At 56.2% G+C, this 21,864-nt stretch overlaps 7 protein-coding genes and 1 non-coding gene across 8 annotated transcripts; 5 read left to right on the top strand and 3 right to left on the bottom strand.

Moving 5' to 3' along the window:
• Positions 1–536: 536 nt before the first annotated feature.
• SODALDRAFT_362676 (hypothetical protein) lies at positions 537–1,689 on the bottom strand (the record flags this gene model as incomplete). Its single annotated transcript, XM_028614482.1, has 4 exons — positions 537–960; positions 1,035–1,153; positions 1,218–1,401; positions 1,487–1,689. 4 exons carry the CDS (start codon positions 1,687–1,689, stop codon positions 537–539), a joined length of 930 nt encoding a protein of 309 aa, XP_028463641.1.
• On the top strand, positions 1,467–2,302 carry SODALDRAFT_52296 (hypothetical protein). The gene has a single exon (XM_028615443.1). It carries the CDS (start codon positions 1,718–1,720, stop codon positions 2,264–2,266), a length of 549 nt encoding a protein of 182 aa, XP_028463640.1. The 5' UTR covers positions 1,467–1,717; the 3' UTR covers positions 2,267–2,302.
• A 673-nt stretch (positions 2,303–2,975) lies between these two features.
• Positions 2,976–6,008, top strand: SODALDRAFT_328226 (family 5 glycoside hydrolase). The gene is made up of 3 exons (XM_028610635.1): positions 2,976–3,707; positions 3,813–5,063; positions 5,175–6,008. The coding sequence occupies exons 1-3, from the start codon at positions 3,324–3,326 to the stop codon at positions 5,853–5,855; spliced, it is 2,316 nt and encodes a 771-aa protein (XP_028463639.1). The 5' UTR covers positions 2,976–3,323; the 3' UTR covers positions 5,856–6,008.
• A 2,063-nt stretch (positions 6,009–8,071) lies between these two features.
• On the top strand, positions 8,072–12,906 carry SODALDRAFT_337109 (Pkinase-domain-containing protein; the record flags this gene model as incomplete). The annotated part of the gene is made up of 2 exons (XM_028612651.1): positions 8,072–12,648; positions 12,783–12,906. 2 exons carry the CDS (start codon positions 8,072–8,074, stop codon positions 12,904–12,906), a joined length of 4,701 nt encoding a protein of 1,566 aa, XP_028463638.1.
• Positions 12,907–14,237: 1,331 nt separating this feature from the next.
• On the top strand, positions 14,238–17,631 carry SODALDRAFT_328224 (seven-hairpin glycosidase). The gene is made up of 2 exons (XM_028610634.1): positions 14,238–16,751; positions 16,885–17,631. Exons 1-2 carry the CDS (start codon positions 14,653–14,655, stop codon positions 17,177–17,179), a joined length of 2,394 nt encoding a protein of 797 aa, XP_028463637.1. The 5' UTR covers positions 14,238–14,652; the 3' UTR covers positions 17,180–17,631.
• A 584-nt stretch (positions 17,632–18,215) lies between these two features.
• Positions 18,216–19,748, bottom strand: SODALDRAFT_52212 (membrane fusion mating protein FIG1). The gene is made up of 4 exons (XM_028615442.1): positions 19,571–19,748; positions 19,433–19,501; positions 19,002–19,329; positions 18,216–18,901 (listed from the first exon to the last, which is right to left on the bottom strand). The coding sequence occupies exons 1-4, from the start codon at positions 19,596–19,598 to the stop codon at positions 18,520–18,522; spliced, it is 807 nt and encodes a 268-aa protein (XP_028463636.1). The 5' UTR covers positions 19,599–19,748; the 3' UTR covers positions 18,216–18,519.
• Positions 19,621–21,724, bottom strand: SODALDRAFT_362672 (hypothetical protein; the record flags this gene model as incomplete). Its single annotated transcript, XM_028614481.1, has 7 exons — positions 19,621–19,968; positions 20,059–20,111; positions 20,240–20,569; positions 20,919–20,996; positions 21,049–21,158; positions 21,230–21,354; positions 21,653–21,724. The coding sequence occupies 7 exons, from the start codon at positions 21,722–21,724 to the stop codon at positions 19,621–19,623; spliced, it is 1,116 nt and encodes a 371-aa protein (XP_028463635.1).
• SODALDRAFT_t181 lies at positions 21,630–21,712 on the top strand. The gene has a single exon. It is a non-coding gene; the product is annotated as a tRNA-Glu (tRNA).
• Positions 21,725–21,864: the final 140 nt, after the last annotated feature.

The raw sequence follows: 21,864 nt of genomic DNA, 5'->3' as shown, positions 1-21,864 counted from the left end.
GAAGAAGTCGTCGATAATCACTCATCTTTTACACTAGGTAGGTCACAGTCTTGGTCAACCACAGAAGTAATGCCGGCAAGAATATCTCCAACGTTACCCTTCGTCTTCGTCATCGTCTCTCAAGGATACTGCCACAGTCCTCTCGGGCCGACACTCGAACGATGCGACTCAGTATGGCTCCAAGTTCTTTACAGGAAGTTACCGCCTCGGCGCTCCAGTATTGCTCTGGTATATCGTTCTTGGAGAGGGCGCTGAGCCTGACTGGGAGCTTGTTCTGCGTCCAGACGGAGATCCAGCGGCGCCGGTAAGTCGGCATTGTCACCGTTGCCATTCGCCAGATTGGCGCTGTGCCCGATTATCTGCCGGAGAATCTCCATTTCCTGCTCTTGAACGGCCAGGTGGAGTGGCGAAGTGCACACCGCAGGGTCCCAGCTATCAAAGCGGAAACTGGTTGAATTGATGTCGAACCCCTTCTCTTGACACCAGGCATACACCGCCGAGAGCACTTCCGCCGGTGGCCCGTCCGGTCCGAGTTCTTATTGAATCCATCGCTGCAAGCCCCGGGCCTCGTCGAACGCCTGGGCTCGTAACAGCGCCTTGACGAGTAACTCTGCTGTGACTCGAACGTCTTCCAACCGCATTAGCGCTCTGCTCTTACGGCCTTCCAGCGCCCGCCCCAGGAATTTTTGGGCCCTCGGCAGGTCATCGATTCTGAAATGCAGATCGCCGAGTTTGTGGTACAGGCGACTGAGCCTGTCTGGGTCCCGGTCGCGTTCTGGCTGTTTAACCTCCATGCTCAGCAGGCCTTGGATGATGATCTTGGCTTTTAGGGTTTCTTCTTCTGTCTCGCAGGCCATTAAGATGTCCGCGTGCCTCTCTTGCATTTCAGCTTGCTCCGCGAAGGGGAAGTCCACGTCGTACCCTGGGCGACTCAGCTGCTCCCTCAGGGCAATACCCTTTCTTTGGGTAGGCCGACGCACGGAGAAATTCGCAATCTTCTAGCTGCTTCACGATTTTTTTGGTTGTCCTCGTACTGGTATATCAGGATGTCTCTACCGGGGCCGTTATCGCGGTCTGGTTCGGGATTGAAGTCATCCGACTCGGCATCCCCATCACCCACTAGCGAAGGGAATGTATTCTTTCTTGCGGACTTCTGCCAAGGCGAGGAACCCAGAGATGGAGAAGACAGTCGCCGGTCCATGTTAAGCAGGGGTGACTCCGGCCGCCACATCATCAGCTGACAGTCTCCACGCTTGGATCTCCTGTGTAAACGACTCTGATTCCCGGGTTAATGTTTCGTCGTCATCCCAAGCAATGGCTGGCCGCTGTGTCAGGACAGGCATCTGCGTTCTGATGGCATCCGTCAGTTCCCTGATTCTTGCTTGGACTTCTTCTTGCGAACTTTATTGATCCCCTGTGGCTGGCTATTAGTTCCGTGTCCAGAGGCATTGCGATAAAAGGGGTGGACTTGGACATTGGAACATACAAAGACAGTGTGAGAAGGCTGAGTTGTAGGACTCCAGTGTACGAGCTAATATGGGACAGCAGGCTCTGAATAACGTTCTGTTTCAAAGACATAGCGAAGCTGTGCCTGGCCCGGTCAAGTGGCCCTGGGTTCTCTCCCAGCTCAGGGAGAAAGCCCTGATCAACCGAGAATCTCGCGACAGACTCGGAGAACTTCGCAGTCATTCCCACGAGGCTGGTGACAAACGTGGCGATGCTCAGCGGATCCATCGTGGTCGACTTCGCTAGGTCTCAGCTCCTCGTCCGAAATCAGACTGATGATCGTGAGGTCGTCGCAGGAGACTCGTTTTCTCATACGACCTCTCTGGGTGCTCTTTCTAGCCGCGCGGGCGTCGAGCGACTCATGGCGATGCTGTACAGCTTCGGGTTCGAGCTGGTGAACATCGTCTTCTGCCTGCCGGCGATCCGGACCATCGACACGCTCGGGCGACGCAAGTGGCTCATCCTAACTCTGCCGGTGATGGCGGTGCTGATGGCCTTTGCTGCGGCATCGTTTGCGGCAGAAATCGAGCGGGAGCGGACGCGCATCGTCCTGCTGGCGGTATTCCCGTTCCTGTTCGCGGCGGCGCTCATGGGGCACCAGGTCGGCCGTCACTTGCCTTGGTTGTTCCGGAGGTATGTGCTTTGGAAGAACGAGAAGAGGCCTAGCCTGTACTTCGATATGATGTGGGAAAACTCAGATCGAGAGCAATTGCCTGGGGAGAGGCAGGGGAGCCAGGGGATCGGAGAAGATTGTGAGTGAGAAAATGGCAGAGGCGCGTGTGCAGTGAGAGGACATTTTTTCGGAACCAAGGACAGCAGCCAGCCTAGTGGAATTACGTAAGGTACTTTAAGTATATCACTATGCCAGTATCTGTGGAATTTATTTTGTCCTCGGTTCCATTGTCAGTCAATATGATGTCCAGATAGCCAAGATACATGTCGTCTTCACGTTAAGTCCCACGAATATCATGAACTCGGCAAGTCCTTCACAGACCCTCGAGCTATGTAAGTACACTACACACACTAATACCTGGCAGGTATATGGTGTACCTAGGTAAGGCAGATTGCGGGGTAAGGAGGTGTGGAGCCCTCTATCCATCCAATTGGAACTCTGTACGTCGAACGCTTTTCGGAAACAGTTTTGCCGAACATCGGCCGATGTCTCGGAGGGACGTCTGGAACCAATGAAATCTATGACTTGCTGGACACCGAACAGAGTACACTAGACTCGGGCGGTACGTGTACAAGCAACATATGGAGGCGAAGTACTTTGAATAAGGCACCTCAAGTTCCTTTAGGTATGGCTACTCCACACTTGACATCAGCTATTACAAAAATTTAACATCACCTCAGACTCGACGCGTGACCAGAGCTCTGAACTCCCCTTTGTGATACGAATACGACAAGGAGACATCAGGGCATGCTTCATCCTATTTCACGTTCAAGATCTATTTTGACTCTCTCTTGCAAGGTAATCCAGACCTCATTCCTTCTTTATCATAGGTACTCTGTACACTAGGATTCATTCCAGAAATTGGGTCCACCCAAGATCTCGGACTTTCCTAGGGGCCCGATCTTGGCGCCAGGGGATTCACTGTCTGTCACTCGGAGGACCCTGGACGTCATCACCCTGTTCACTGTTCATCTTGGTCAGCTCGAAGGCCAGTGGATTGTTGAAGCAAAGTCCCTGAGTTCCATCATTACGACAACCTCCCATCTCGCATTTTCTTCACACCTGCCTACTCGACTATTCCATTCATCCGTCTTTGCATATTCTTGACGCTTCCTGTGGGCACTGTGCCACTGACGCCTTAGCTATGCCTCAATTTAGATTAACCATAGAGGATGGTCGATTCCGCGATGCAAGCGGGCGAACCGTCGTCCTTCGGGGCATCAACGTCGCTGGCGACGCCAAACTACCCAGCAAACCAAACCTACCTTCTCATGAATTAGAGAACTTCCTCGACGGCGATAATGTCTCCTTCCACGGTAGGCCGTTTCCCAAGGAGGATGCCCACACCCACTTCTCTCGCCTACGTCGCTGGGGCTTCAACACCATCCGCTACGTCTTCACATGGGAGGCCATCGAGGCTGCCGGTCCTGGTCGCTACGACGAGACCTTCATACAGAATACGATCGAGATACTCAGGGTGGCTAAGCGATATGGCTTCTATGTGATCATGGATCCCCATCAGGACGTGGTGAGTGCGCAGCCCAGAGACTGAACGACCGGAAAGCCCCTCCCCTTCTCTCTTTCCGGGTCTCCGAGTTCGCCTTCGCCCGCACCACTGACACTTTCTTTGCAGTGGTCTAGGTTTACGGGAGGATCAGGAGCACCCATGTGGACCGTCTACGCCTGTGGCCTTAACCCTCAAAGTTTCGCCGCGACCGAAGCTGCCCTCGTGCACAATACGTATCCGAACCCCGACGAGTTCCCCAAAATGATCTGGGCCTCCAACTACTGGCGTCTTGCCACATCCACCATCTTCACCATGTTCTTCAGCGGCCGCGCCATGACGCCCAAGTGCATCATCAACGGCGTCAATATTCAGGACTTTTTGCAGGGCCATTTCATCGCAGCCGTCGCTCACATGGCTAGGCGGATACACGAGGCCAGCGGTCTCGAGAACGACGTGGTCATCGGCTGGGAGAGCATGAACGAGCCGAATCGCGGAATGACGGGGTGCAAGGACCTGGAAAAGCTGGCCCCAGAACAGAACATGAAGAAGGGTACCGCACCGACGTTTTGGCAGTGTATCCTGACCGGGTCAGGCCGAGCGTGCGAAATCGACACGTATGATATTGGTCAGTTGGGTCCGTACAAGACCGGAAGCGCCTTGGTTGACCCCCATGGCGAGTCGGCATGGCTTCCCAAGGACTACGACGACTCGCGGTACGGCTGGACTCGAGATGAGGGATGGAAGCTGGGCGAGTGCATCTGGGCGCAACACGGCGTCTGGGACGCGACCACCGACACGCTGCTCCGCAAGGACTTCTTCAGGTACGACCCCGAGACGGGGAAGGAATGGGACTACCCCGAGTGGACGCGGACCTACTTCATGAACCACTTTCGGAACTACAAGCAAGCTCTCCGTGCCATCCACAAGGACTGCATCATGGTCATGCAGTATCCGACGCTCGAGCTTCCCCCTCTTATCAAGGGCACGGAGGACGACGACCCGAATATGGCCTTCTCGCCGCATTGGTATGACGGCATCACGCTCATGACCAAGAAATGGAACAGGCTGTGGAATGTCGACGTCGTGGGCTACCTACGCGGCCGGTACTGGAGCCCGGCCTTCGCGGTCAAAGTGGGGGAGAACGCCATTCGCAACTGCTTCCGAGACCAGCAAGCCTCCTTGGATAGGGAGGGCAAAGAGCGCACGGGGAATCATCCCTGCGTGATGACGGAGTTTGGCATTCCTTTCGACATGGACGACAAGCACGCCTATAAGACGGGTGACTACAGTAGCCAATCGGCTGCACTGGATGCCAACTTTTATGCTGCCGAAGCATCTGGCATGGAAGGCTACTGCCTATGGCTCTACATGGTAACGGTATGCAGACACCTGTCACGGTCCTTCGTATCCTCATTTGAGACATCAAGTGCCCTTCCCCCACCCCAGGGGCCTCCCGCCAGGGCCTCCTCCGCTAACAGAATGGTACAGAACGACCATGAACGTGGTGATCAATGGAACGGCGAGGATCTTTCCATCATCTCGCTGGACGATAACTTACTCCCAGAGTCGGCTGTCCCTGCGAATATGGACCTCGACCAGAGCGTGGAGTTCAAAAGATCGCCCAGCTCTCGCAATGTCCCCGACGACCTGACCGTCACGCCCGGGAACCTTCGGCGCACTCTGACCAACCCGTCGATCACGCCCACGCCCACGCAGAAGGACCCGGAAATCTCCAACACCCCGGGATACCGGGCCGCCGAGGCGTACATTCGTCCCACGGCGGTGACGGTGGCAGGCCGCGTGGTAGAGGGCTTCTTCGACTTGCGGAAATGCGAGTACAAGCTGAAGCTCGAGGCGAAGGCGGCTCCCCCCGACGATGCGCCGACGGTCGTGTTCCTGCCCGAGTACCACTTCCCGAAGGATGACTGCACCGTCGAGGTATCATCTGGAAAATGGGAGCTGAGCGTGGATGAGGAGCAGGAGGAGGAGGAGGAGGAGGCGCCCGACTGCCCTCCGTTGCAGAGGCTGAAGTGGTGGCATGGGGAAGGCGAGCAGACTTTGAAGGTGAATGGCTTGGTGCGGACGCATGCTATCCCGGAGAGCTCGGCGGAAGATGCTGGGTATTTGGAGCAATGCCGACAGCAGTACGGGGCCTGCAACCTCATGTGAATTTCCTTGGCATTAGGCAGGACTTTAGTTGAAGCCAGCAACCCCCCCCCCTTTTTTTTTCCTTTCCTCTTCCTCGTCTTCTCCCTTTTTCTTGGTAGAGTCTGCATTGGGTATTGTCTTTCTCGTTTCACTGCATGTAATCTTTCTTGTCAAGACTGGCCACGAATGGAGAAGATGGTGATTACACGGGCTTTTAGGCTTTTGGCATAGCACTACAAGTATAGAGACACAAGGTCTAAAGAATTACAGACATCGACAAATGATGGAATGATCCGATGAAGAGTGACTTTCTATTGCTGACTGTAGGTTCCTGTTCCTGCAGGCTTTCGCATTTCCGGAAAATAAGCGCCGGCGCTTCTGCAGCTTATTTTCGTGCGTCTTGTGTGTCTTGTCGATAGGTAGGAGAGTACGGTCTCGCGGTTCCTTCGTATTTCGTATGTGTTAGGCCTATGCGGGTAGACGTAGACAACAGGCAGGCATACCTTAGTTGAACGCCTACCCTATAACGAGGAAGCGAATCAACTGGCAGTACTAAGGTAGCTAGGACAGTGCGGCGCGGCATTCGTTCTTTCACTAAGGTATTCCGGCAGGCACAGCAGAACCTGAGTATGACCCTACAGCACTGTGGTATCACTGAAGATCTTATACAACGTAATTACTATAAGGTAATTACTTTGTACAGTAAAGTGCCCTTGATCCAAGGAGGACGGATACCTACTGTAGGTCCTACGAGGCGAGGTACGTGTACCTTAAGGTACTTAATTACCACTGTATCCGTTATGTGATCAAGGTACTTGATACTTCGTAAGGTACGTAGTCCCCCGCACAGTGTAAGGTAAGTGGCTTGGTTTGGTTTGCTTTACGAATAAGCTTCAGAGCCCCGCTCTCCGATGGTCTGCAGCTTTTCCCCTCGAAACCGTTAGACCGTTGGACCAGCTTTCCGCACCCAACACAGGGATCACTTGTCTGTGGCTTGCGCCTACGAAAACCGTTGGACTGACTTAGACTGACGTTCACGTTCCCAGAAAACCAGACAAAGGGTTCGCCCAGAAGGTCCCTCGAGAAGAATTCGATACCGAGACCTGTTGCGTCGGGGAGCGAAGCGCGCAAAACGACCCAAGAAGCAACCCAAATGCAACAGTGGATGCATAGGTACGGAGTAGATAAGGCGTGACCGACAAGGACTTACTTGCATTCTGTCCATATTCTGATATTTCGAGGGAGACGTGCAGCAAGGTGGGAAATCACGACGCAAGCACGAAGCGAAGGGCAACCAGACGACAGTGTGGTCGACGATTATCGACCATCTATCTGTTCGTATCTTTTTCCAAGGGGAGGGAGGGGGGGCTGGCGCCCGGAGGTTATCGTCATTGGCTCCATATCCCTAGGGGCGTCGTGCTGATCGGCTGGCCTGGCTGGGCAACCCACCCGCCGAATGGCCCTTGCAAGCTTGCCGCCCATCCTGCATCTGTTCGTTCGGTCAGGGCCATGGGCCAGGGCGAGGGCCAGGACAAGGTCCAGCTCATCAATCAGTTGGGACGCACCAGCTCATACTCTTCGTACTGTACGTCGTTGGAGGAGCCCCTGCCTGCCTCCGCTTTTTCTCCCTCTCCCTCTCCACCTCTATTCTAACGTTGCGTTGTCCACCAAAAGACGGAATCAACGCGACAAACATCGTTTTCCCTCCAAGGCGCAGTTCTCCTCCTACTCGACACAACTCTCGATTCTCGATTCGTGCCCACCTTCCTACCGAGGCCAACCCAAACAACCCAATATTCGACTTGCCAACCTCTCCTCCGACCAGTTTGATCTGACTTTGTCATCGAATCGCAGCGCCGGTTCGTTTCTACGTACCACAAGGTACACGCCACAATTTTTTTTACAATTTTTTATTTTTTTTTTGGCCCGACGTACGCCGAACAAAGGGGAAGATATAGGGTATAACGACAACGACTTGGACTGAAAGTGCCTACGAGGCTCACGGCCATGACAGCTATGTGAGGGGCCTGTCCTGTCCCAATCGTGGGCAATGTGACGTGGGACGTACGACTCGAATCCTGTCGTCGTCCTTACCTTCATCACTCCAGAAAACGAAATTATCCGCGACAGATCGAGAGCCTCGTCTTCCCTTTTCTTCAAAAACTTGCCGTACCAATCCGACTTCAGCACCAATTATTTACGATACCCTGGCGTCTGGCCTCCGACTCCTTCTCATCATGTATCCAGGAGGACAACGCCACATGTCGGGGAGCGACCCCTCGAGGCCGTTTCCCATTCCACCTCCGCCACCGATGCCGAGTCAACTCAGCAACAACCTCATGTCCATCCCTCCGCCTCCGCCGAGGCACCCATCTGCACCTGGCGGTACGGGAGGAGGGACAATGATGATCCCACCTCCTCCTGGCCCGCCACCGAACCAGCAACACCCGTGGCATGGCGGCTTCGGACGCATGTACGACAGTCGCGGCGGCATCAACTTTCCTCCCCCTCCGCCCTCAGGTCCGGCCCAGCACCAAGCCTACAATCCCATGTCCCATGCCCACGTCGCAGCCGGCACGACCCTATCCATTGCCCCGCCGCCGTCTATGAACGAACAAATGTCTGCGACCTATATCCCTGACGGTACTACTTACGGCGAGGGCGTCGGCATCCCAGGTCTTGGGGGAGGCTTCGACGAGTCGTTGACTTACGCCACGACCCTGAACTCGTGGCCCACCGCCAGCCAAGGTACCACGGACGCCCTGAACACCACGCAGCCGGACGATGCGGCCGCCCGGGCATCTGGTGCGACCGACAACACGCGCGACAACACGCGTGACACGCCCATCGTCTCCTCTGGTGGCTCTTCCTCCACCATCCCATTCGACCTGGCCCAACACTGGCCCATGGACAAAGTGCTTCTCTGGCTCGCCGCAAACCACTTCTCGAAAGACTGGCAACAGACCTTCATCTATCTCAACTTGCACGGTGTTCGCTTCCTCGAGCTCGGTGTCGGTCACGGCGGCCGGGGCAATTTCGGCATCATGCACCAGCAGGTCTATCCCAGACTAGCCATTGAATGCACCAACAGCGGCACCGGATGGGACCAGCCTCGCGAACGGGAAGAGGGAAGGAGGATGCGCCGCCTCGTGCGTAGTATCGTCACCGGGAAGCCCTCCGACGCATCTCGGATGCCTTCGTCCCATGCCAGGAAAGAGTCGCTGAATCACGGCAACACCCTGCACAGCGCGGGGACCGACCCAACAGATTCCCCTGGCACCACCTTGGGCATCAAAGCACCGGGCCCCGGTTTCGGTGGACGACGCTTCTCGCCGACCAGAGCCACGACCATGCCGATTCTGACCGACAACACGACGTCCCAGTCGAGCCGAGGAACCTTTTACAACAACGTGGACAGCGACGGGGAAGGCTCGGCCAGGCCTTCCGCCGCTCGGACAGAAAGCCCGGCGAGCCCGAATCCCCATGGGTTCTTTGGGCCCTCTACCGGAAATGTGTCGGCCTCACCCCGCTCCACCAAGTTTGGTCATCGCTCGAGGAATAGCACCGATTCGCTCTCGTCCAACACGGCGCGGTACGGCTCCGGTGTTCCGCAAGAGGCCTCGCAGCTCTTCCGAAACGGCATGACGATCAATGAGATTGCCGCCGGCGGCCATAATAGCGAAGGCCGCCGCACTTCGCCCGCAGACTCGGCTGGCGGCGGCGGCGGCGGCGACAAGTCGGCCGGTTCCGAGCCTTCCACGTCGGTCAAAGACGCGAGGGGCTTCCTGGGCCTAGGTTTCTTGAGAAAGAAGAAACCAAAGGACGAAGCCATCGGGTACAGCCCCGACACCGAGTCCTCTCCCGACGACTCCTCCGTCGTCAGTTTCAAAACGCCGTCTGGGACCCGGCCAGGTAACGCGAGCGAGACTTCCTTGGAAATTCGACCTTCCCCGAGTTTCAATCTCGACTCTTTCAGCACGGTCCTGGGACTCTCTCCAAACGTCTCGCGGTTAGAGAGGACGTTCGTCCTCGCCACCATGGATGGCTGGAACTACCGCATGTGCGACATCACCAATGGCGAATCGCCCGCCGACATTCGTCACATCATCTGTGCGGGTCTTGGCTTGACCGATTCCCAGAACGCGCAGTTCTTTGCGACGGAGCTCGGCAAGTTCGATCACGACGAGCCCCTGGACGGCCAGAAGCTCCTTGCGCAGAAGCGTCACAAGGCCGACTCGGTCGGGTCGCTCAAGTTCTACGTCCGGCCCGCCGGATTCGGCTTGCAGGGTGGACTCACCGCAAACGGGAACGGCTTTCCTGCGTCGCTGGCCCCAGGCACGCCCCTCGACGGAGGAGGTGATTCGCCCGATCGCATCAATGGATCGCGGGCGAGATCTAGCTCGTCGCCACCTAGCGCAAGACCAGACGTCCTGACAGGTGACAATGTCGACGGAAAGCTGCAGGACTCTAGCCGTTACCGTGCCGATGTGGAACGGAAGCAGAGAGAGTACTTGGCCAAGCGGCGACAGGCGGCAGAGACGAGGGACAATGCCATGCACGCGCCAGAGGTCGTCGGCGGCTACGGCATCGCGGGGCGCAGCGTCGACTTTGACCAGCCACGCCAGTCGCCCTACGACGAGAAGAGACCGGATCACCTCTTCCCGGTACGGAAACCACCTGCACCACCCAGCGACCCCTCGGCCACGTTGATTAAGGCCAATTCCCTGAGCAAGAGGGGAGGTCTTCATCAGCAGCGCTCCTCGACCGGGCTGGATAGCTCGCGCCGGCCGCCGACGTTGACCGAAGAGGATCGGGAGAGCTTCGACAAGAGCGGAAGGAAACCGTCAAGCCCAGCCATGGGCACCAGCGTAGGTGCGGCGTTCGCCTCCATGGGTAGGGGTCTTGGAGCCATCGCACAGCCTGGGTCGTCATCTACAAGTAAGCGGCGGTTGGGCTCTGACAACAAGAGCCAGTCAACGTCAGCTCAAAAGAAGGGTGCTCCACCCGGTCGTCGCAAGTCCCACGGCCCCGACTTTGACTTTGAGGAAACGGATGTCAGCTTTTCGAGCCCTGCACGCCAAGCTCAGCCGTCCGATGACGATGACTCCGAAGACGATTCGGACGACGGGCTCTTCGCCGTCCCGATTAAGCAACCCAGTCGGAGCTCTGGCGGCGGCGGCGGCGGCGGTGGCGGCGGTGGTGCAGCCGACACCAGCCCCAAACGACCGACTCTCACGTTGAACACGTCAAGGTCGAGAAAGACCTTGTCGGTGTCATTCACATCACCACCATCCGGAGGCAGCCCGGGCGGAAATCAGATACCGGATATGGAGGAAGAGGAAGCGGCGAGCGCGAGGAGCGGGCGTAGCTCCCGACGCACACCGAACACGCCGGGGTCCGATAACTGGGACACCGAAGACGTCAAGCTCAGCCGACGCAAGTCGTTCGTGGAGAAGGACGTGTGGGCCAACCGGCCGACGGCTGAAGCGCTCATCAACAACCTAGACGATTTCTTCCCCAACCTGGATCTGGACCAGCCAGTGCTCGACCCACCGGGACCTGACGAGCTGGGCCTTGCCGCCGGGATCGAAGGGGCCCCGGTGCCAGGTCCCTGTCCCGACGTGGCCAAGGACAAAGGAGGCGTTGGCCCGTCGGCTGGGCCGTCGAGCTCTTCGGTTTCGCTGGCCCCGTCCAGGATGTCGAGCGTCTACGACGACAACGACACGCTGGGGTCGGACGAGTCGACTCTCAAGGCACTCGAACGGTCCACGGGCACGATCGACAGCGTCGCGCAAAGGAACACGCGCAAGGCGGGTGGGCTGGGGCGGATGAAGTCGATCCGCGAAGTGGCTCGCGGTGCGCACGAAGCGCATAAGCGGCTGACGACGGCGTCGCAGCGGTCGGTGGGACAGGGCAGCAGCAGCACGTCGCTGATGCGGAGGAAGAGCACCAAGATGTTCAACGCCAACATTGTGCAGATCCGGCCGGACCAGCGCGGCAGCATGATGATGCCTCCGCTGCCGCAGGAGTACCTGCCGAAGCGGCAGACGACGTTCCGGTGGTTCAAGGGCCAGCTGATCGGCAAGGGCACGTACGGGCGGGTGTACCTGGGGATGAACGCGACGACGGGCGAGTTCCTGGCGGTGAAGGAGGTGGAGGTGAACCCCAAGGCGGCGGGCGGGGACCGGGCGAAGATGCGGGAGCTGGTGGCGGCGCTGGACCAGGAGATCGAGACGATGCAGCACCTGGACCACGACAACATCGTGCAGTACCTCGGGTGCGAGCGCAAGGAGACGTCGATCAGCATCTTCCTCGAGTACATCTCGGGCGGGAGCATCGGGTCGTGCCTGCGGAAGCACGGCAAGTTCGAGGAGTCGGTGGTGTCGTCGCTGACGCGGCAGATCCTGAACGGGCTGGCGTACCTGCACCGGGAGGGCATCCTGCACCGCGACCTCAAGGCGGACAATATCCTGCTGGACCTGGACGGGACGTGCAAGATCTCGGACTTTGGCATCTCGAAGAAGACGGACAACATTTATGGCAACGACAAGAGCAATTCGATGCAGGGGTCGGTGTTCTGGATGGCGCCCGAGGTGGTCCGGTCCGAGGGCAAGGGGTATAGCGCCAAGGTGGACATCTGGAGCTTGGGGTGCGTGGTGCTCGAGATGTTCGAGGGGCGGCGTCCGTGGAGTAAGGAGGAGGCGGTGGGTGCGATTTACAAGATTGCCAACAGGGAGACGCCGCCTATCCCGGACGAGGTGCGGGAGACGGTCAGTCCTCTGGCGCTGTCCTTTATTTGGGATTGCTTTACAGTGTGAGTTTTTCTTCTTCTTTTCTTTTTCTTTTCTTTTCTTTTCTTCTTTTTTCTCTTTCTCTTTTTTTCTTCCCCGTTTCTTGCAAGTACGCGTCGATCACCATGGGCTAATGTTCTCTGCCTACCTACTCCAGCAACCCGCATGAGCGACCTACAGCCGACGTGCTCCTCTCGCAGCACCCGTTCTGCGACATGGACCCGAACTACAACTTTTACGACACGGTGCTACATGCCAAGATTCGGGGTAGGGAATTTTAGGGGACGGCTCGCTCGCCTTCATCGGAACGAAGGTGCACGTGGGAGGCTTATCATATTCCTACAGTGCATGCACGGTAGTATACGTGGCTGTTGCCGAGCCATGGCCTATGTCTGGCAGTAGACATGGCTCGCTGAAAGGGAAGCGCGTTGTTATGAAGATGGCATGACAAGGTGCAGTGTAACCCAAAGTGCGGGGAGGGAGGGGAGAAGGATGGAGGATCAAGATCCGACGGGATGAGCCAGAGAAGACGGGGCCGACCACGTCTGCCTGCCGGGTACGGTACGGTAGATACGATGAACGGCCGGGGGAAGGTCTGGAACGAAGTAGCCTTTGTTCTAGACGCGAGGACCATGACCATCAACCTGTCTGGACTTTTCGAATAATGGCGGAATGGGGACGGGGTTTGATTTTGGTGGTTCTCGGTTCTCGACTCCCACGAGGACGTTCCTTTGTACGGACCAGGCCGAGGAGGGGCAGGTATTTGAACCTTGCACTCCGTAGCTTATCGCGTGGCTTATCCGTAGGTACTTAGGCGGGCGTACCGTACAATAAGAGCGAGTACCTTAGACTTCTCACCGGAATAAGGGTCCTGTGAGGGGTGGGGGGGTTTTCTGGTTCAGGGGAGGGCTTGTCCGTTTAGGGTCAAGTTCGGGACTTCGGGAGACCGGCGACGGAGCTAAGCTCAGTCGGTGTCTTGGGTACCCCATCCATTCCTTGCGAATAATTACCTTACTTCGTACTTAGCACCTAATAAATTTCGAAGGGTCCGGAGTACCTACTTTCATCAAGTACTCGGTCTCAGCCACAACGAGGATTCCTTTGTGCTGATAATTAATGTTGATATCTTGCAAGGCTTCTTTCACAAATATTCCTACGCCGTATATTCTTTTTTCTTTTCTTCTTCTTTGTTTTCTTTGCAGGTATGAGTAGAACAGAGACTTGCCTTCGTACTCTGTACGTCGTACAGATATGTGAAGCCAGCCCATGTGTCCATTGCCAAGATGACCGAGAGCGAAAAAAACGGTCAGGTGCGGCGCAGGAAAAGGTCTCGGTGTCTAACTCGTCCGTCCTCCTTTTGGGCCGTCTTGGCGAAAACGCTTGCGCTTGCCGAGGGCGAGGGGTCTAGGCCAAAGCTACCCAGGTACTGGTACTTGTCCTTCCCCACCCCGACTGGCCAGAAGTTGAGCAAAATCGGAGCAGGGCGGGGGTTCATTGGCCTCAATTCCCCACCGGCGCCCCCAAATGGGAAGCTACAGTTCCCCATGCGCCTGCTTTCTTTCGTTCGTGCTTCGTGCTTCGTGCCTCGTGCCTTGTGCTTCGAAACTTTCGTGTGCCGTCCGTACTTACTTACTCATTGCCCATGTGCCAACCTTAAACTAAAAGTATCTTTCCACGCCTTCCACGCCTCAAAAATCTCCTGGAATCAATAACCACGGATACCGTCACTTAGAGAGGATCTGGCCTCTTCCATCCATACAACCATCAACCCGTCTATCAGAATGATCTCCAGGTAGCCTTTGTGTCGAATATTTATTATTGTTTCCCTTCCATCCTCGATGCCTTGCTCGGCTACACGCCACGCGTGATCGACCGACGATCCTGACCGTCCCACGCCGCAAAGCTATCGAGACCCTTGGTCTTTTCATTACTCGCCCGGTAACAGGAACGGACCTTTTCTTCGTATCGCGACATCGCCTAGGTCAATGCTCAAGATGGTTCGTCGGCGCAGTCGCCTCGTCCTCATCATGGCGGCCGTCATGGTCGTCATGATGTACCGCGGCATGCTCAGTTCTCACTGGGATCACTACTCCTACACTTCCGGCCTTAGATCCGGTGCTTCTCCCGACGCCCATCACGAGCACGAACATCATCACCATGAGAATGAAGACAACCATGCGCCAGCTGTACCCGAGCGAAACCCAGTCATCACCCCGAGACCGGAGCCTCATCGTCACGACGAACACGACACGATACATGCGAAGAACCCACCTGACCGCTTGCCCGACGGCGGCGGCGGCGGCATTCCCAAGTCCGCCTCCGTAGTCCACTGGCGCAAGCAGCCCGAACACTTCCCCGTTCCCACCGAGTCCATCATCCCCCTGCCCACCGACCCGCCAAGACAGTTCCCCAAGATTCAGCATACTTTCGATCCCGAATCACCTGCCGCCAAGGAGAAGCGGGAAAAGCGCCTGGCCGCGGTGAAGGCCGAAACGGAGAGGGCCTGGGCCGGCTACCGCCAGTACGCATGGATGCACGACGAGCTGACCCCTCTCACCAAGCGGTTCCGCGATCCCTTCTGCGGCTGGGCCGCCACCCTGGTCGATTCTCTTGACACCTTGTGGATCATGGGCCTGAAGGACGAGTTCGACGAGGCTGCCAAGGCCGTTGGGGACATCGACTTCACCTACACTCCCCAACGCAGGGACATCCCCGTCTTCGAGACCACCATCCGCTACCTCGGCGGGCTCCTCGCCGCCTACGATGTCAGCGGCGGACGCCAAGGCAACCATCCCGTGCTGCTCACAAAGGCCGTCGAACTCGCCGAGATCCTCATGGGCGCCTTCGACACCCCCAACCGCATGCCCATTCTCTACTACAACTGGATGCCCGACTATGCCTCCCAGCCTCACCGCGCAGAGACCGCCAGCATCGCCGAGCTGGCTAGTCTCTCCATGGAGTTCACGCGCCTCGCTCAGCTGACCTCCGAGAACAAGTACTACGACGCCGTCGCCCGCATCACCAACGCCCTCCAGGATTTGCAAGACCGCGGGACCACCATCCCCGGCCTCTTCCCCGAGAAGCTCGACCTTTCTGGCTGTAATCGGACCGCCACGGCCGAGCGGGCTAGGACCCTGGAGCTCAGTGGGGAGGCACGCCTACAGTCGGACGCGCAGTCCGACGACCGCAAACCCCCCGAGGGATATAAGCAGCAACTCGCCAAGAAGGACCTTCCCCTCCCAGGCCAGCCGCCCGCTTCGTCGGAGAACAGCGCACCTTACAGCGTTGACGGCGACGAGACGGCATCCTGGAAGTGCGTCGAGCAAGGTATCGAGCCCGAAGGCTATGGCTACCACCAGTACAGCCTGGGCGGCAGCCAGGATTCGGCGTACGAGTACTTCCCCAAACAAGACCTGATCTTAGGCGGACTAGAACCGAAGTACAGGGATCTGTACATCAACACGGTCGAGGCCGCCAAGAAGTGGCTGCTGTATCGGCCCATGGCCCGTGACGGCAGGGACGTGCGGTTCACCGGCAAGGTGACGACCTCGCCCGAGGGTAGGCCGCCGCAGCACGCCTACGAGGCGACGCATCTGGCTTGCTTCGTCGGCGGCATGTTCGGGCTCGGCGGCAAGATGTACGAGCGGCCCGACGACGTCGAGATGGCACGCAAACTGGCCGACGGCTGTGTCTGGGCCTACGAATCCACCGCGTCCGGCCTCATGCCCGAGATTGCCACCCTCGTGCCCTGCGAGTCGATGGAGAGCTGTGCGTTCAACGAGACGTTGTGGTGGGATCGCCTCGACTCCATGGCCGCCACGCGAAACCGGAACATTGTGGATTGGGAGGAGAGGCAGAGGAAGAAGAAGGAGGAACAGAAACGGCGGGAAGAGGAAGAGAATGAGAATGAGAAAGAGGCGCTGCAACTGCAGGAAGCGGAAGCGGGGAGGAGAAGTGCAGATGCCTCTCTGCAGGGCGCTGCTGCGGCCCAGGTGCCGATCCCCAGAGTTCCGGAGCGTCCCGACCCAAAGCCGGCATCGCACGAGGAGTACGTGCACGATAAGATCGAGGCCGAAGGCATCCCGCCCGGCTTTGCGTCTATCAATGACAGGCGCTATATTCTAAGGTATGTCGCTCCATAGGGGTCCCGCTTCCCACCTACTTGCCTGGTCTTACCATCACATGTCGTTCTTTTCTTCTTCTTCTTCTTCTTCTTATTTTCATCCGACTTCCCTCGACTAACACACAAACCTCCGCAGACCCGAAGCCATCGAGTCAGTCTGGTACATGTACCGCATCACGGGCGATCCTGTCTGGCAGGAAAAAGGCTGGCGCATGTTCCAGGCCGTGCTCAAGGCGACGCGCACCGAGACCGGCCACAGCGCGGTGGACGGGGTGCTCGACCCGGTGCCCCGGAAGGTCGACAACATGGAGAGCTTTTGGCTCGCCGAGACGCTCAAGTACTATTATCTGCTATACACTACCCCCGACGTCATCAGCCTGGACGAATGGGTGCTCAACACGGAGGCGCATCCTTTCCGCAGGCCGTCATAGGAAGGAAACATGACCAACGGAACATGATGCAGGGCGATCGATTCATGAAGACGTGATGGATGGATTGGTGTCGAGATATACCCATTTCTTCGGCATCTCAGATCTTAAGGATAGAGTTCCAGCGGGAACGAGGCAATGTGCGGCAATTTATCGCTTCGGTGTGGGAAGAAGCCATATGCATGGGCGAGCCTTGGAATCCGAAGCGAAGCATGGAGGACAAACTCATTTCAAGTACTTCAAGCAATATTCAGCTGGTAGGCGTTTAGGAGCACTAGGAGGCCATGGCATTTATTCCGTTGATCTTATTATCACCGAGCTATTTAGTAAAAGGCGTTTCTCAAGACAATTTCTTGTATAGCGTAGGTAGGTGGTAGGTATCTATCTCTCTAGCACAGACATGCAGGCATCGCAATTGTCGACCGTGAAACATTTCCACATGCTATACAGATTTGTTCCGTTGCCCCTTGAGGATCTGAAATTCGAAGCACGGAGGAGAAGAAGCCAAGCTGGCACGGGGAGCGATGGAATTGCGGCGCTGAACCATTGCAGAAATCAAGCGTGTCATTCTCATTGTCATGGCATTCCGGGGCCCTTTTGCTGATCGTCGTCCATGACAGGCCAGCCAATACTCCTAAACGAAAGTCGTATCGTCCTTGTGTCCCATAATCCCCCACGTCAAGCCAGCCATGTCCCGAGTTTGACGTTTTCCGCTGTTTCTACCCGTCGTGATCCGCCCCGTCGCTAATCAGACGACAATGGTGACGACGGACGAGTGCGCCAGCATTTCAGGCGATGAAAATGTGAAAATGAAAACAAGAAATCCCCAAAACGCATGCGACCTCCCTTGCTCTTCTCCATGTTGTCTCTTTGCGACTGTGCTCCATGCTTCGCTCCATCCCCCCATCGCAGCGTGACGTCTGGACGGACGGAAAACGATCAAGACGGAATATAAATCAGACTTCCTTCCCCTTTCCCCTGACAAGAAATAAAAGCAAGAAATAAAAAAAAAAGGCAAATATGATGGGGTAAACAAGATGAAGATGCAAAATAGTCGATGCAAAACTCCGGTGGGTTTCAAAAGGTCGCCAGCCGCTTGTCATCGTAGTCGTCGTCCTTTCAACACGCTTCCCCCTTCTTAACGGATTGTCGCTCCATGATACAGAAAAACGATGGCTCGCAACATGCTGGCAACCGCCCCCGGGCCTCCGCTGTATAGTCTCAGCAAAGCACGTCCTTCTCGTCCTTGCGGTGTTTCTTTTTCTCGCTCAATGTTCGTACAGTCATTGCTCTGGGAAGAATCCCCCAACCCTCGGTCCGGCTCTTCCACCATCCTCCTCCTATCACCCGTTGACCATTTGGGTGAGGACGCGGATGGACAGGATCATGACGAGCAGGCCGATGGTGACGATGATGAGGAGAGCGAAGCTGAACCAGCCGAGGACCATGGCAGATGTCCCGACGCCGGCACGGACGGAACCGTTGGCGAAGTCCTGGGCTATGACGGAAGCGCCGACGGAGGCAGTGTGTTGCCACAGCACGGAGACGAGGATGAAGATGGAAGCGATGAAGATGATGGCGAGGGCAACCTGGGAGACGGGTCGAGAGGGGAAGGGCTTCACTTCGCGGTCACGGTCGGAGCCTTCCGAGGCTTCTTCTTCGTGCCAGCCGGGGAAAGTGGCGAGGAGGAGGAAGCAGATGAAGGCGAAGATGATGGCGATGATGCTAAATGATTGTTCCATGGTTGTTAGCTTCTCTTTTCTTCCATTTTTTTTTGGTTGCGGGATTGTCGGAAGGGTGCACCCCTTCCAAGGGGCCAACGTACATCAAATAGGGGAAGACGACCATGTCCTTGAATTCGCTGGCGAGCCAGATGAGATTGAGAGGGTCCTGGTCGACGGAGATTTCATTGGCGAGAGAAGTCGCATTGTTACTGCAGAGCCAGCTGCCGCCATCGGGGCTGATGCAGATGCCAAAGTATCCAACACGGGTGGCGAGACGGGCGCCCCCGACGATGTTGCCAATGGCGTTGTGCACGTTGTAGTCGACCTGCGCTGTGCTGGGAACGGCTTCGTATCTTTCGTAGTACATGGACAGGAGGAAGATATTTGGGATGAGCGGCGATGATGATGAACAGCCAGCAAGCAGGAGGGCTGAAATGTAATGTCACTGTGGTCAGACCCATCTTGTGTTCTTCGAGTCCTTTTGTTCCCCTGGGGCCAAAAGGGTTTCCGCAAAACGGGGGGATCAACTTACATAGTAGTATTATTGTAATGGCAATGAGAATCATCAATACATGATGATAACCCAGAAACGGTACGAACCCTGCGCAAGTCGGTCAGTACTTCATGATGGATTTGACGTGGGAAGAAAACCAAGGAATGTATAACTCACGATACCACCCCACTTGAAATTTCGCCATCGCGAGGTATGTGTCTCAGATTCTATAACTCGCCCGTTTGGATGTCCCTCTCGTCTCGAGGCCGAGGTCTCGAGCTGGTCCGCTGGTCCTTTGCGGCGCCCTCTCCCGTCCTCCGTGCTTCGGAGCGACGGTAGGGTTCTTCTTTGGCTCTCAGCGTCAAGACGCTGCTATCAAGTTGCAAGTTGCGTCCGGGGAGGGAAGGCCTGATGGGGAAGTCCTTGACCGGGCCGGAGGTAGACAGAGAGGAATCGAGGTCTCGATGGGGGCGGCGGCGGAATGAGGTTGTCTCTCGGATCGAGGATCGAAAAAAGGAAGGGAGAAACAGAGGCTCGATGGAAGCACCGCGAGGAATTCGGGACGGTGGATCAATCTATCTAGTGGTAAATCTCCAGCTTGTCAGACAACAATGCCTTTGTATGACCAGGTGCGATTTGTTCCTCTGTGAAGGGATAGGGCGGACTAAGAGGAATGGGAAAGTTCGGGGGTAGAGAACGAGGGAGAGCAAGGGTGGAACTTAGATTTTGGTGCGCTTGAGGTATGAATGGTAGAAGGAGATGAGAATTCCAGTGTCAAATTCTCGTCTAGATCCCGCTGTTTGAGGAAGCGTCTGGTTTAGCGTTGATAATTGGAAAGGTCGGCACGAGGGAGAGATGACGAGTCGGTGTGCGGATGTACAGAAGTCCAAGTATCTACCACTAGGAGAAGCGAGAGAGGTTCGGGCCCAGAAACGAGACAGGCGGCTCTCAGGCCAACGCAGTAGATGTGGAGGATGGGTATACGTGGTGCCCTTCCAAGCTGTACGTTGCGACCAGCAGTCGTTGGGTAGCTCTGCCAACCTCTTCTATTTACTTGTGCCGAGACCGTGGTTGGCCAGGCAATTGGGCGCGGGGTCCCCCTTTGGGCTTGGGCTGGCAGTAATTGTGGGTCGAGGAGCACTAGTCCTGGAAAGGTTGGTGGCTGGTGGCTGGTGGCTAGTGAATGCACATACCATATAACCCCTGAAAAAACGTACAATGTATACTTACGGGGCCTGGATACACTAATGGTATCACGACAATGAGTACAACTAGATACATTATGAGGTAGGAACTTTCTATGCAAAATACAGAGGCTCAGACGTACTAAAACAGGGGGACTTAGTACTACTAGTGCAGGTACGTACCTCGAATCTTTCTAAACTTCCTAAAAGGGTAGTTCACGAAGTACCACTTTGTACGTTTAAACAGGGGTTATATGGTACGCTGTATGTACATGTGTACATACAGCACGAACCCCTGTCTCAGGGGTCTTCATCAAGGCACCAAGGTACTTCATTTGTACTGTCATCTTCTGGTGTGGCTGCTCCTGCCTGAAGGGTCGTTTGTTGGGTCTCGCCAAACGAGGCGACGAGTCCCAAGGCTGCGGTCGCCGTTAAGCTGTTGTTCCTCCCTTGCTACATCTCTAGTGCGACTCCCCCATGTAGGAGACATCTTGGAGCTCCTACTGCGATCAACCACCTCAAGTCTACATCCCCAGAGCCAAAGTATCCGGAAGAACGCCTGTTTCATTGATACACTGGCCCTTGACGGCATCAGCAGTTGAAGCACCTAATACGAAAGTTCCGTACGACTAAGTTCTCCGTAACAACACACAGCAGCCCCTGCCTCTTGGCCCGACCTGCCACTGCCGTTGCTCTAGAAACCGCATAAATTGCCAATGCGGCTTCCTCTCCCGGATGTGACGTACACCACACCACGAACCCCTGAGCTGATAACATCTACACGATGGGAGCTTACGAGTCAAAAGTGGCCAATGGATTTGGAAGGCCAACGATCGGATTCGCGGCACCCATCCCCGGTAGTGGAGTAGAAATCGACCGACGCCAGGAATAGCCTGTAGACAATGTATTACCTAATACGACCGACTAAGGATCTTTGGGCGGGGGGTTCTTCCTAAGTACGAAGTACTCCGTAGTAGGGCAGCAACGGATTATTGCATACAATTTTGCAAGGCATATAAGCTTTAGAATGGGTAGGCTAATCAACAATTCAATCCGATATAGTGTAACGGTTAACATATCGCGCTTTCATGATGGAAGTGCCGCGAAGCTCCGGGTTCGATTCCCGGTATCGGAACTCGACAACCATTGTTGTTTACTTTTTTGCCCATCTTCACTTTTTCTTCGTTTCTAGTTCGCCATCAATCTATCGGTACATGCTATATTCGTGCTTCTTTCTTCTGCTTGATATCTAGGCATGCTTCCTGGTGTTGCTCGGCCGGTTGGGCC

The sequence above is a fragment of the Sodiomyces alkalinus genome (assembly GCF_003711515.1).
Source record: "Sodiomyces alkalinus F11 unplaced genomic scaffold SODALscaffold_10, whole genome shotgun sequence".
In the NCBI taxonomy this organism is placed as follows: domain Eukaryota; kingdom Fungi; phylum Ascomycota; class Sordariomycetes; order Glomerellales; family Plectosphaerellaceae; genus Sodiomyces; species Sodiomyces alkalinus.
Note: the sequence above shows the minus strand (reverse complement) of the source record. Positions and strands in the feature narration are given on the sequence as shown.

Coding starts and splice junctions, on each gene's coding strand:
- SODALDRAFT_52296 (XM_028615443.1), top strand. CDS start 1,718: ATGCTCAGCGGATCCATCGTGGTCGACTTCGCTAGGTCTCAGCTCCTC.
- SODALDRAFT_328226 (XM_028610635.1), top strand. CDS start 3,324: ATGCCTCAATTTAGATTAACCATAGAGGATGGTCGATTCCGCGATGCA. Junction 3,708..3,812: donor TGGATCCCCATCAGGACGTG/GTGAGTGCGCAG, acceptor CTTTCTTTGCAG/TGGTCTAGGTTTACGGGAGG. Junction 5,064..5,174: donor TATGGCTCTACATGGTAACG/GTATGCAGACAC, acceptor AGAATGGTACAG/AACGACCATGAACGTGGTGA.
- SODALDRAFT_328224 (XM_028610634.1), top strand. CDS start 14,653: ATGGCGGCCGTCATGGTCGTCATGATGTACCGCGGCATGCTCAGTTCT. Junction 16,752..16,884: donor GACAGGCGCTATATTCTAAG/GTATGTCGCTCC, acceptor AAACCTCCGCAG/ACCCGAAGCCATCGAGTCAG.
- SODALDRAFT_52212 (XM_028615442.1), bottom strand. CDS start 19,598: ATGGCGAAATTTCAAGTGGGGTGGTATC. Junction 19,330..19,432: donor CATTACAATAATACTACTAT/GTAAGTTGATCC, acceptor ATTACATTTCAG/CCCTCCTGCTTGCTGGCTGT. Junction 18,902..19,001: donor GTCGTCTTCCCCTATTTGAT/GTACGTTGGCCC, acceptor ACAATCATTTAG/CATCATCGCCATCATCTTCG.